This window comes from Mobula birostris, chromosome 9 (assembly GCF_030028105.1).
Source record: "Mobula birostris isolate sMobBir1 chromosome 9, sMobBir1.hap1, whole genome shotgun sequence".
NCBI classification, from domain to species: domain Eukaryota; kingdom Metazoa; phylum Chordata; class Chondrichthyes; order Myliobatiformes; family Myliobatidae; genus Mobula; species Mobula birostris.
The window spans coordinates 44556148-44570296 of NC_092378.1; the positions used below are offsets into that span (position 1 = coordinate 44556148).

General features: G+C 42.9%; 1 protein-coding gene across 3 annotated transcripts in view; it reads right to left on the reverse strand.

The window, feature by feature from the left end:
• LOC140202724 (PDZ domain-containing RING finger protein 4-like) overlaps positions 1-9209 on the reverse strand; it is a 475245-nt gene extending 466036 nt beyond the window's left edge. The window contains exons 1-2 of one of the 3 annotated variants that reach the window (XM_072267955.1): positions 8193-9209; positions 660-746 (exon numbers count right to left, since the gene is read on the reverse strand). In XM_072267955.1, coding sequence (XP_072124056.1) covers positions 660-746; positions 8193-8900 — 795 coding nt within the window. In that variant the 5' untranslated portion in view covers positions 8901-9209. The remainder of the gene's footprint in view (positions 1-659; positions 747-8192) is intronic. The other 2 variants (XM_072267956.1, XM_072267957.1) reach the window with 2 other exon arrangements.
• Between the last annotated feature and the right edge of the window lie 4940 nt (positions 9210-14149).

Consider the following 14149-nt stretch of genomic DNA (forward strand, 5'->3'; position numbering starts at 1 on the left):
AGGATAAAACTCAGACTGCTGAACATATTGCAGCTCTTTAAGAGAAACTAATCTTAGGGAGACATTAAACCATGACAGCGCTGGACAGAGAACAGGCTGAGTGAAAGTTTATGGAAGAATCAAAAGCTGGGAATCATAAGCATAATCGAACATAGAATTCAAAACAAACATCTTAACCCAAAGAATTTCTTATCGCGAGAAGTAGTTTAAGCTAACAGTACTGATGCCTTGCAGGGGAAGCTAGATAAGGGAGGAATAAACAAACCAAAAGATAGCTTGATTGGTTTTCGATAGGAGGAGATGTAATTGAAGAATAATCAGTACCATCACCTAACAGTCCTGAAAACTGCTGTAAAGAAGGCGCCTTTGGCAGGAATGGTACACAAAGTCAAGATAGTCATGCCAAGTATCAGTTAACACATAAATTCTAGGCATATTAACATGTTTGAAGACCTGGTCAGAATATTTGTTGAGCCAAATATGCAACATCTCTGTTAACATCAGGTAGACAAAATACCAGCACTAATAGGAGACATTATCAACGCGTGTTGCCAAAGAGCTGCTCAGAAATAGTCACATGACAAAGAAACTTACATATGTCTTAAGTTAACAACTTAACCAATTACTCTAGAAAAATGCTGAAATCTCTTTGAACTTACCGGACTAGGCCTTCCGCCAATAATGTTAAATCCAAGAGTGTCATTTTCTCTACGTAAAACTACAGTTAATGGTTTGGTTTCTCCATCCTGCAACAGTAAAGAGAATGAAACAAATTAGCAACATTCACAGACCAATGAAACTAAAAATATTTAGCAGCTTCACATACGACTAGGTGCCTTAATCCACCCGACTACGCTCTCCTTAGTATTATTTGCAGTATGTCAGTTTGAGTTCTGCCCTCATAACCCTAATCAGAAGACCATAAACCAATAAGTAGCACTCCTTAAACCACTAATTGAGTGAGCTCCGAACTTCACAGACTGACATTCTGGTAGAATACTAATCTTGCTCAGAGATAATGTCTTTGGGATGAAACATTAAACCACCGAATCATCTACATTCCAAGTAGCACAAATGATCCCTTGATTCTATTCTAAACAGTGGTAGGGAGGGATGAAAAATAGTTTGGGGATTCTCCCCAAAATCATGATCAAGTTATATAGTTCAATCAACGTTATTAAAATGCCCGATCCCAACGATGTTATGCACAAATTGACAGTATTTCTACATTACAACAGTGACCAGCTTTCCTTGTCTATAAACTGCAATGGAACATCAAGCACACGTGCCAAGCACCATATCTGTACCTGTTTTCACCTTACTGATCATTTTGCGTAATGAAGTTATTTTGAACATTAATTCCCAGTCTGTTCTCACTTCGTGACCACTTCCAAAGGTTAAACCTAATATAGTTACAGTAGGCATTTTAACAATGAGCTATAACTTTTGGTAATTGCAAACCGAACTTCAGGAACTGAACTCAAACTAATTTTGACCTCATGAGAAATATCATTCATTCATTTCAGCTAAAAGGCTGAAGCATGAAGGAAACCACGTGCAGATCATGACAAGTTCAGTGATGATGCATCGGGAATAAACAGCGTGGATTATTTCTGAAACTGTTAACAGCATGTGTTAAATTGAAAACTACACCCAACGTTTGCACTCCTTACAGACCAGTAACAGAGCAGATTATCACTTTGAAGTCTGACCAAAAACAACATAAGGAGTTGCCCTACACTGATTTGATGACATATTTGAATTGCATGAACTTATTTAAATGTTATTATTTGTTTACTTTTAGTCTCGGCAACATTTATTTTGAATCTGTGAAAGCCAGCTATGAGGAATGGATTGACAAACTTGGAATGACTTTTCATAGCCCATCAGTTTCCTTGGAAGGACGTGCTTGTTCTGACACTCCTATATGACCGAATCTCCTCCGACAATGTAGTGTCTCATTGTTTAACAGGAACCATCTCCACCAAATTGAAGGCACATGACAATTCAGACCACAAAATACCAGCTAGTGCAATTTTGACTCAGGTCACAGCCCAGATTCACATCACAGAGATCTTTTGTCCTAAATTTTTGCTTTGAATGATTTTACTTCTAAGTAATCCTAGAGTTGGACTATTTCAACTTTGTGTTTAACATTATATTATATTAAACACCTTGTTTAAATAATCTGAAAGCTACTGTTAGTGCAAACTGGTCTCCACACCTGACTCATGTTAGTCCTGGTATAACCGACAATGATATCATCTCTCACTCTCCAAAACCAATATATCCTTTCAGAGGATCTCAAAACCAAGCACAATATTATAACTACCTAAGCTCGAGAGGAAGATAGCATTCCAATAATCTTATCCATCAGTGCTGTCCACACCTTCATAAATTTCCCTCAATAATAACTAAACTACTTTGGATACTGTTGGGGGGTGGGGGGATCCTACCAGGAAGAAGCCATAATGACTGGGTTTCTGGCACTGAGTCTGACTCTGTGCCTCAGACGGGGAGAGAAAAGACATGCAGTAGAAATAGAGCATTCCAAAGGAGCAGACAGCTGTGGACGTGAAAGAGACACCCAGATGTTATGTTGCCTCCCAGGTGCCAAGGTCAGGAATGTCTTGCAGTCTAAATGCCCACAGCATTCTAAAGGGGGAGGGAGAACAGCTGGAAGCTGTAGTACATATTAGTATCAATGACATTGCAGGGAAAAGGATGAGGTTCTCAAGAAAGAATATAGGGAATTAGGTAGAAAGGCAAAAATCAGCACCTGAAGGGTAGTAATCTCTGGAACACTGCCTGTATTACGCACCAGTCAAGGTAAAAAAAAAAATAGGATGATTTGGCAGATGAATGGCGGCTGAGGAATTGGTTCAGGGTGCAGGGTTTCAGATTTCTATATCATTGGCATGTCTTCTGGGGAAAGTATGACCTATACATACTTTCATGGAGTAAAGGGAATTACAGAGAAGTAAGAGAGAAGTTGGCCAAAGATGATTGGAAGGGGACAGTAGTAAGGATGACAGCAGAAGAGCAATGGCTGGAATTTCTGGTAGCAATTTGGAAGGCGCAAGATCGACACATCCCAAAAAAGAGTTCTAATGGCAGGATGACGCAACCATGGCTGATAAGGGAAGTCAAAAACAGCATACCAGCAAAAGAGAGGGCATATAATAGAGTAAAAATTAGTGGGAAGTCAGAAGAGGATTGAGAAGCTTTTAAAAACCAACAGAGGAAAACTATAAAGCAATAAGGATAGAAAAGATAAAATATGAAATTAGCTGGTCAATAATATTAAAGAGGATATATAGAGAGTAAAGGAGGGGCAAGAGTGGATATTGGACCACTGGAAAATGACGGCAGAGAGGTAAATGTTAAGGGCCCATTGTATTACAGGAAAGGTACTAACATGGATAGAAGATTGGCTGACTGGCAAGAGGCAAAGTGTGGGAATAATGGAGGCCTTTTCTGTTTGACTGCTGGTGACTAGCTGTGTTGAGTGGGGGTCACTGTTTGGACCGCTTCTTTTCATGTTATATGGTAATGATTTAGATGACAGTAACAATGGCATTGTGGTGAAGTCTGCAGACAATACGAAGATAGGTGGAGGGGCCGATAGCGTTGAGGAAGCAAGGAATCTGCAGAAAAAATTAGACAGAAAGTGAACAAGTGGCAGATAGAATATAGTGTAGTTACATGTATGGCCATGCACTTTGGGAGAAGGAATAAAGGTGCAGAGTAAATGGGGAGAAAATTCAAAAATCAGAGGTGTAAAGAATCGCGTGCAAATTCACTAATGGTTAACCTGCAGATTGAGTCAGTGCAAAGGAAGACAAATGTAATGTTAGCATTCGTTTTGAGAAAATTAGAGTATAAAAGCAAGGGTGGTAATGCTGAGGCTTTATAAGGTACTGGTCAGATTGCACGTGGAGTATAGTTAGCAGTTTTGGGCCCCTTATCTAAGAAATGCTGTGCTGACATCGGAGGGGGTACAGTGGAGGTTCACAAGAATGATTCCTGGAATGAAAGAGTTAACATATGAGAAGTGTTTGCTGGCTCTCGGGCGGCGGGGGAGAGAATCTCATTGAAACCTACCAAACGTTGAGAGACCTTGATGGAGCAGATGTGGAGAGGATGTTTCTTGTCGTGGGAGAGTCTAAGACCAAAGGGCACAGCCTCAGAATAGAGGGATGTCCATTGAGAACAGAGATGAAGAGGATTTCTTTTTAACCAGAGGGTGCCGAATCTATGGAATTCATTGCCACAGATTGCTGTGGAGGGCAAGCTACTGGATATATTTAAAGCAGAAATTGATGGGTTCTTGATTAGTCAGAGCATCAAAGGTTTTGAGGAGAAGGCAGGAGAATCGGATTGAGCGGGATAATGTATCAGCCATATTGGCCTACTCGGCTCCTGTGACTCATGGTTTTATTTCAATGACTACACAATTTTATTTGTTCTGCATTTCTCACCTTTAGTTTTTTTTCCATTATTATTTTGCATTCAAGAGTCTGATCTTTTCATCCCTTTGGAAACCTATGTCCCCAAATCCAAATACCTCAATGACCAACAGGTGTATTGACAGAACATCTGAAGGGCCAAATGACTAATGGCAATATACAACTAATCCTTTAGCTCCAGCAAGATCCCTTCAATGCATTGCATCACCCATAACACAACTCCATAATTCTTTCCATTTGTGTCAGGTTTGGGATCCAGAAAAGAGGGAGGGTGTTTTTAAGATCGTCAGTTACACCCATTTGGCTCGATTTACATCATGCATTCAAAGACGGGCATTTCTTTTTTAAAATAATGAGAATTTAGTTTCAGTGTTATTGCTCCATGTCAAATGCAAGTCCGTCTCTTAATCATAAAAACAGGCACAACACTAATTGAAGGTAGGTTGAATGAGTTAGGGCTTTTCTCTTTGGAGCAAAGGAGGATGAAAAGTGACTTGATAGAGGAATACAAGATGATAAGAGGCATTGTTTCAGTGGACAACCAGCAACCTTTTCCCAGTGTGGAAGTGTTTTTTTTTTACAGAGAGAGTGGTAGGTGCATGGAATGGTTGGTGATAGAGCCAGATACATTAAGGACATTAAAGAGACTCTTAGACAGGCACATTATTGATGGAAAAATAGAGGTCTATATAGGATGGAAGGATTATATTGATCTTGGAGTAGTATAACAAATTGGTACAATAGGCTGGTGGGTCAAAGGGCTTGTACGATGCAGTAATGCTTAATGTTGAAACTGACTTTCCAAAGTGTAGGCCTATTAACAAACATCATTGGGTCAAATTCGAGAGCAAATATAAGAAATAAGAATAATGCTGGTAAATATCACTGTTATATATTTCTAAAAATCTTCTAATCTTCCTGGCCAAAGCAAAATATTGTCTTTCTGAGGGGGCACTCAAAGAAAACAGGTAATGAATGGTTCAACCCATCCTATCAAGCTGTGCTAGTTAAAACAAATACTCCTGGTGTGGTTGGACAATAAACACCCAAAATTGTCACATTTACCCATTTTTCCCCACAGTGATCACTCCCCTACCCTTTTAAACATCTTCAATTAAGAGCGTATGCAATAATCCTCAAGTAGATTGCTACAGCACAGGAAAAGGCCCTTCAACTCATCATGTCAATGTTGACCACTCTTCTTATCTATAGTAGTCCAATTTGCTCCAAAGGTCTGGCTCCAATCTGCAACTACATTTGCTGACAATACTACACTGAGTGGCCTAATCTCAAATAATAATGAGGCAGCCTGCAGAGAAGAAGTCATCACCCTGACACAGTGGTGTCAAGAAAACAACCTCTCCCAATGTCGCAAAAACCAAGGAGCTGGTTGAGGACTGCAGGGGGAATGGAGACAGGCTAGCCCCTATTGACATCAATGGACCTGGGGTTGAGAGGGTGAACAGCTTTGAGTTCCTCAGCATAAACATCACCAAGGATCTCACATGGTCTGTACATACCAGCTGTGTGGTGTAAAAGGCACAACAGCACTTCTTTCACCTCAGACGGCTGACGAAGTTTGGTATGGGCCCCCAAATCCTAAGAACTTTCTACAGGGGCACAATTGAGAGCATCCTAACTGGCTGCATCAATGCCTGGTATGGGAACTGTACTTCCCTCAATCGCAGGACTCTGCAGAGAGTGGTGTGGACAGCCCGGCGCATCTGTAGATGTGAACTTCCCATTATTCAGGACATTTACAAAGACAGGTGTGTAAAAAGGATCACTGGAAACCCGAGTCACCCCAACCGCAAACTGTTCCAGCTGCTACCATCTGGGAAACGGTACTGCAGCATAAAAGCCAGGACCAACAGCTCTGGGACAGCTTCTTCCACCAGGCGATCAGACTGATTAATTTATGGTGACACAACTGTATTTCTATGTTATACTGACTATCCTGTTGTACACAATATTTATTATAAATTACTATAATTGTACATTGCATATGTGAACAGAGACATAACATAAAGATCTTTACTCCTCATGTATATGAAGGATGTAAGTAGTAAAGTCAATTCAAGTGCTCACTTGGGTGCTTCTTAAAGGCTGTGACCACCCCCTCTTCCAATCAATTCCTCAGTGGCCTGCTCTAGGTTCCAACCAATCTCTGGAGAAAATACATTCTGACAGAATTCCCTCTAATCCTCCCAACCTTCACCTAGTTTCTAAGCACTCTTATTTTGGGCAACGATCTTGCCATCTACCCCACCCACCCCCAACATATCTTTTAAGTTACTATAAAACATGGGTTCCCAACCTTTTTTTTAATGCCATGGATCCCTACCATTAACCGAGGGGTCCGTGGGAGCGTATTCATTCCGTATCTTTTCACTGAGAAAAGTTACAAGCATATTATTTGCGCTCCAGATGAATTGGAAAACATCTCAACTACCTTTATTAACGAAAGCACATACACAAACAATGGTTCAAACACAGCAGCCCCCCGGAGCAGTGAATGAGCGGTCCAGCAACAACACAATAGGCTGCTGAAGGGTCTGGTTGTAATCCCCGATTTCAGTCACTGCAGGGTTCCCGTCAACAGCTGTATTTAGAATACCAGCAATATTCAAGGACACCTAGTTTTGAAGGCATTAAAAGACGTGGGAAGTCAAGCCGGGGCGAGTTAGAATGGAAGCCAAGAGACCAGACTGAACAGCGGAGAGATTGGGACATTCAACCGATTTACCTTTCTCTACTTTGAAAAAAAAACCTCTCCCAGTGTGTTCCAATCAACTGTGTTTGAATTAGTACTAAACTTAAGTGCAAAATTGGAAACAGATGGTTTTGACACTTGAAAGGTTAATCGATTTTTTTAGAACTCTAATTAACACGCGCCCCCGGCAAAGCTTTTGTTTGCATTTTGATCCAAAGTGGCGTTAAATATTTAACAAATGTCCGCGTTAGAAACTTCCCTCATATTCGGATATCAACGCAGTTTAAATCGACCAAATGCAAAAATCGCATCGCGATCAAAAATAAGTCACCGCCCTGTGTAGTCCCCACTGCTTCCCCGCTGTTAGAATTCCTGCAATTAATTAATCCCGTTCTGTTTAAACTCGGTCAGAGTTGCACTGGCAGCTGACAACTCGTATTAAGCACCACCTTCGTGGCCGGCCCAGTAAACGGGATGGTTCCAGGGGGAATAACACAGTACATCTGAGAGAGGGGAGGGGCAAGAAAACTGCCTCTCTCTACCCAACCACTGTAACCCCTACCTCTCCTGCCGTTTGTAATGCCATCCGTCACCTTCTGCCCAACCCTCACTCCCCGACCCCAAATTTTACCCACCCCACACCGCCCAACTTTGCCTTGACCACTCTGCTGTTCCCGATGAGCCCTCCATTCCTCCTTATCTAATACCCCCACCCCCTCAATTTGCCACTGTTCTTTATCACCCGGTATACTCTTGCCCACGTTCCCCACTCGCAGTCCAAACCCCAGACCTGCCACCTACTAACTCCCTATCCTTCTACCCCCTTTCCCAAATCCCTCTCTTACTTTTTTGCACTCCTCACTCCCTTCTGCCTCCCCAAGCTTTCTGCAACCCCTTACCCCATTCTCTCCCCCACTCTTCTGCAACCTCTCGCCGCCCCTCCTCCTTTTCATCCACCCCTCTCGTCCCCGCAACCCCTCCGTTCTTCCCCACCCCCGCCCGGAGCTCACCCCGCAGCGGCCCGCCACCTCCTTGCCGTGGCCCATGTAGTGCTGGACCTTCCTCTGGTAGCGCAGGGCGGTAAGCTGAACTTCACTCTGCAGCGCCGAGACGCGGGCGAGCAGCGCTTTCTCGCGTTTGCCGGCGCGGGCCGCCTGCTGCCGCAGCTCCTGCGCCAAGCCGGCTGCTTGCAGTTGCAGAGAGCCGCTCTGTGCCCTCAGCGCCTGCAGGCAGCAGTGGCGGCCGCCCGCCTGCGCAAGGTCGCGGTGCAAAAGCACCAGCCCACAGCCCTGCTCGCATATGCCCACCGGCCGGCACTCGCAGCTCTCCCGCATGTGCACGTCCATGTCCTTCAGGTTCAGCACCTCCTTGCAGCCCTTGTTCCTGCAGCGGGCCGGGCTGTAGTCGCACATCTCCACATGCTCGGCTAAGTTTTGCAGGTGAACCACCTTGGTACAGCCTCGCAACCGATAGTCGCACTTAATGTCCAGCTTGGAGATGAGGTTCCTGAGCGCCAAGACGTGGTTGAGTTCCTTAGTGGACATCCTCTGGCACTTCACCGGGCATATGCCCTGTTGCACTACCCAGGGCAGCACACAGCCCGCGCAAAAGACGTGCCCGCACGGAGTGGTCAGCGGGTCCTCCAGCACCTTATTGCACAGGTTGCACTTCAGCTCGGGGTCAACCTCTCCGTTGAAACGATCTAGTTCGAAACCCATCTCGCTTCCTCCCTGTTCTTCAAGATCAAGTTCAGAAAGTTGTCCGGAGCCGTCTAACTGCGGCCAGAGTCATTGGCAAACTATACACTGCAAGTCTGGGAGGGAGTAAGTGAAGTGACTGAGAGTTAAGTTGCAACTGGAGTCTCCTAGTTTTGGCTGGGACTCTCTGCTGCCAGCATCAGCCGTGGCTGTAAACCGGAGCCGCGCCGTATTCCACCTAAAACAGCCCCCTCGTCAATTTCAGGTCCTCCTTTCAGATTACCTTCCCGAAATAAAAATCAGACGGAAGCACGTTTGTCCTGATGCAGAGTCTGGACTTGAAACGGCGACAGTTCTTTTTCTCTTCCGTACGTGCTGCTTGACGCGCTGAGTTTCCCAGAAATTTGTTGTTTTGTTTTTGGAGACGCAAAAGAGTGCTGATGCTGGAATCGCAAGCAACACGCAAAGGCGCTGGAGGAACTCAGCATCAGAAAACTCAGCCGCGTCCTGAGAATGGACAATCAACGCTGAGGACCGTAACACCAACAGTTTGTACCCCACCACAGTTAAAGATGGATTTTTTTTCTGTCTCTCTTTTACCTGTAAAGGCTCCAATATCACACTTACATAAAGGTCGAGATTTTTTTCAACTATTGAAGAAAAAGCAGAAAAGGTCAGGCAAAGAAGTTTGGGATCCTACTCGCAACTTGTTTCTTTCTTTACACCAGCCCACAAATCAGAATTCCCTGGCACCTGTTTTCCCAATTCTTTATGTAAGACGGCACCTCCAAACTTGCATTCAAAACTTCAGAGAACATGGGTCACTTCCAAGAAAGGGGCTTCATCTGAAAGGTTTCTGATTCCTGGTATTGACTCAATTAATTGTATATTATCAAGCAAATGAAGTTTTTACTTAAAACTTTTAAAACTCAAATACAATGGATGAATAAAGGGCCATGGTCCAACAGTGAGTTATTTGATCTATGTTGTGCTGATAGATTATTTACCGTCCTTTACGTCTGGGCCACTGGGCTGAAGTGGGGGTCGACCAACTGCTTTTTCAGCTCCTGACAACCTTTGTAGGCTAGATGGTGGCTGGATGGGTGAGCTCGAAATTAAGTTTGGCTGCAATATGCAGATCAAACCTTCCCTCAACTCTGCAACCCGAACCCCCACTACACCGCCACAGCTGAATAGTCGGCCAACCTCTCTGTTATCTCATGTGGAGAATGGCCGATGCCGATTAGATCATGTACAGTTTAATGCCATGCAACCATACTCTAACAGTGAAACAGAATAGCACTTCTGAAGTGCATCATTCTGTGAAGTTACGTTGGGAACCAATATGTTGTTTGGTAGTGTAGCCATGCCAAGACCCTCTCAGTGTTGGATTTCTAATGGTTGCCACTGAACTACACAAAGGAAATACTTATGGAAGCAAATAAAGATTGGCTCCCTGTAGGTTTATTTGGTCAATGTTACATTTTGGATCATTCCTTCACAAGTGTGCTAAGCTCTCCAGCAAAGGTTTGGCTGCAAGTCCATTCCCTCTCAAAATAATGAAGAAATGTTGCCCACAAAAATGCTGGAGGGACTCAGCATAGCAAGCAGCATCTATGGAGAGGAACAATAATTTGGGTCGAGATCTTTCATCAGGACCCCACCTGAAATGCTAACTCTTTGTTCCTCTCCATAAATGCTGCCTGACCTGCTGAGTTCCTCCAGCATTTTATATGTGTTACTCTGGATTTCTAGCATCTGTGGAATCTCGTGTGCTGAGAAAGAAATGTGCTAGGCACATTTCAGAACCTTCCAACTTCCCAATTTGTTGTAAAGCCAATAAAGTGTTGGTCATCTAATTGCACAGTGAGAAATAGCCAGTTTCCATTTGACAGGCTGCTACAAACAATTGAATAAATGTTAAACAGTAATCTTGGTTTTTCATTCGGCCCATTGAGTCTACACCAGATGTGGGAGCGTTCCCAATTCCCCCACATATTCCTCCAATTCTCCTACCACTCATCTAAGCCCTAGGGGTAATTTGCAGTGACCAGTGAACCCACCAAAGAGTACAGCTTCAGAATGCAAGAGTAACCCAGGGAAAACCATGCATTGACAGGGAGAACTTGCAAACTCCATACAGACAGGCAGCGGATGTCAAGATCAAACTGGCAACGCAGTCTTCCCTGCTTGTTGAACCAGCACAACAGGAAAACTGCTGTGTTTTCTGAATGAGATCTTTAGCATTCACCTGAGAAGCCAGATGTAGCCTTGACACAAATGGCATTTTCATCAGTGCAGTTCCTCCCTCAGTTTGGTTGAGAATATATTGGTCTCAGGAGTAGGCTTGAACCCACAACCTTATGAGTCAGAGGCAAGAAGTCTCGATTTCTGCCAAGGCCAATGACAAAGTGGAAAGGAAGCACTGGACTTACAAAATATTCACTCTTCTGATAGACTATACTAATATTTCATATCTTAATCCTGGGTGAGTCACAGTCATTGGAAGCTTGACCCGGTTTTAAGTCTGTTTATGCAGTAGTCTTTGTTTTCCTCAGAAAATGTCTCACACATCTGTAATCCACAGTAAGGCAAGCCCTGTCATTAAGTACTGTTTTCATTTTTTTTTAATGTTCTAATGCAAACACGCAGCCCCTTACTGATATAACAGCTTAAATGTGACGACCTAACCCAGGTCATAGTTTGGCTAGCCTATGGACGTGACCATGTTTAGTAATGAAGCTCGATGGGTGTACAGTATTTCATGGACTTTAAGACAGTGAGAGTTTAAAATCAGCTGCAAAAACACTGCACGAATGTAATCTGGACTTTGTAAACACAGGACACATATGGAAATACATATATTAAAGCAAGTGGAGATAATCTATCTTGCCCCTTGATGTAATTGGTTCAGACAGAAAAGGGCAGCTCCAGTCCACCATGGTCACCATGGTAATTCTAAATGAAGCACCTTTTCTGTAAAACACAAGATGTTGGAATGTCAATATGCTGGAGTAAACGAAGCAGCAGGCCCACAGAGTTTCATTCTTCATTAAGTTCAATTACACAGAAACCACATATTGCAAAGTAGATATGTTAGCACTCTCTGTGTGTATTTTAAACATTTCAGAGAAGCTATTCATCATAACACACTCGCCACACTATTTGCATTATGTATATAAAAGCAGACAGTGGAAAATGGGACATATTGCCAGTTAAATGCATCAGCTCTATGGGCATGTGAAGTGATATCGACGCACTGGGGTGGGAGAGGAAACTATGTTGCTTGAGTTCGGATCTGCCTATAAAGCCCACCCTGGGATTTGAGTCTGTAGTAATTAGAGGATTATGGAAAAAATCCACTGCATTGTTAACACAAGAACCTGTAAAGCACAACTAATTACTGCCAGGGGATTGAAAATATCTGAGCCCTGTCCTTTCAGAAAAATAAGGGAGTGCTTCGTCCACACTTCTGCTTAGCTGATACAACTCCAATGCTTGACTTTTGAAACTTGGCACAGATCTGACTGCAATATTCCTTCCACATCCATGGAAGTCTGGCAGACGGGTTTCGCAAAAGGATTTAATTATTAAATAAATGAATTATCAGCAGAAAAGTTCCAGTGGAAATATTATGCAGACATTTTAGTTGGGATATGGCTGCACAGAACATTTTTCAGTATCTGATAGAACTCGTATTTTTTTTGCAAAATTTGAATTTTGAAAGATGTTATATGATTGAAAACTTATAAGTGGGGGGGAAAGCCTCCAATGAATCTTGGGTGTGAAATGACAACTGGCCAGTTTATATGTTTTGTACTAAACCAGCAGCCAAGGCCTGTGCTGAGTTTGTCATCTCAGAACCAGAGCACAACTGTAGTATTGCACTGTGCCTTACTTCAAAAGAACAAGGATGAGAGTCAGAGGAGGACGTGCTACCTGCTTCCCCTTCTACTGGTTCCTGCTGCAATGAGTAATAACTGAGGAATATAAAATTATGATGGGGATAGCTCAGGTTGGAAAAAAATCCTTTTCCTCATGGTGAGAGGGTGTCTAAGACAGCATGGCATAATCTTAAATTGAGAGGTAAGGGGTGTGGATGGATTTTGAGGGATAATGTTTTTTCATGCGGAGGGTAGTCGGAGTCTGTAACACACTACCGGAAGAGATGGTGATGACAGATACTCTCGTAATGTTTAAGAAACATCTACACAAGTACATGAATTTTCAAGACATAGAGGACTATATTCCTCATGTAAATGGGACTAATGTAGACAGATACAATGAGCAACTTCTACATAGTGTGCCAAAGGGCTTATTTCTGAGCTGTACAACTTTATAACTGGCTCTGATATCCTCCAGAAAAAATGTCCCCAATACTTCCTTTGGCTCACATTAAAATGGCAACTTGGATAGGAAGCTGTTCTACCGATGTCTCCTTCATAAAAGGAGGCGAGGGAAGAAACATAAGCAAGACATGAATGCAGCAACCCTGCTTTGATGGTTCGATCTTCACCTCAAAGGCACAATGTGAATGCTATTAATAGAAGAAGAATAGTTTTCACAGTGCCCTGGAAAATATGAATGTTTCATTCCTCATCACCGGTTAATGATTTAACTAAATGTAGTCATCTGTGCATCAGGTGTAAAGTTTAATCAGATCCTCCAAGCATATGAAGCACATATAGACCAACTGCTCCATGTACATAATCTTCAAGAGTCTATAGTCCAGGGCAACACCAAAGAAACCTGCATGGCCAGACGGAGGAGGTGCTAACTTAGGGCCCATCTACTCTCCTGAATACAAAGTAATTGGATTGGAATTGGTTTATTATTGTCATAGGTACCAAAGTGCAATGAAAAGCTTCTCTGGCATACTGTTCCTACAGATCAAATTGTTACTCAATGCATTGAGGCAAGAAAACAACAGATGCAGAATAAAGGACAACAGCTACAGAGAAAGTACAGTAGAGTGCAGTGCAGGTAAGCAATAAGGTGCAAGATCATAACGTTGTAGATTGCGACATCAAGAGTCCAATTGATCATGTTAGAGAATCAGTCAATAGTTTTATAACAGTTGAATAGAAGCTGTCCTTGAGCCTGGTGTTGCTTTCTTTCAGGCTTCTGCATTTTCTGCCTGATGGAAAAGGAGAGAAGAGAATGTCCAGGGTACTCTATTGAAGCGTTAACAGAAGAACTCAATATATAAGTTTGCTGATGACACCACAACTGTAGGCTGTATCTCAGGTAATGATGAGTTTGAGCACAGA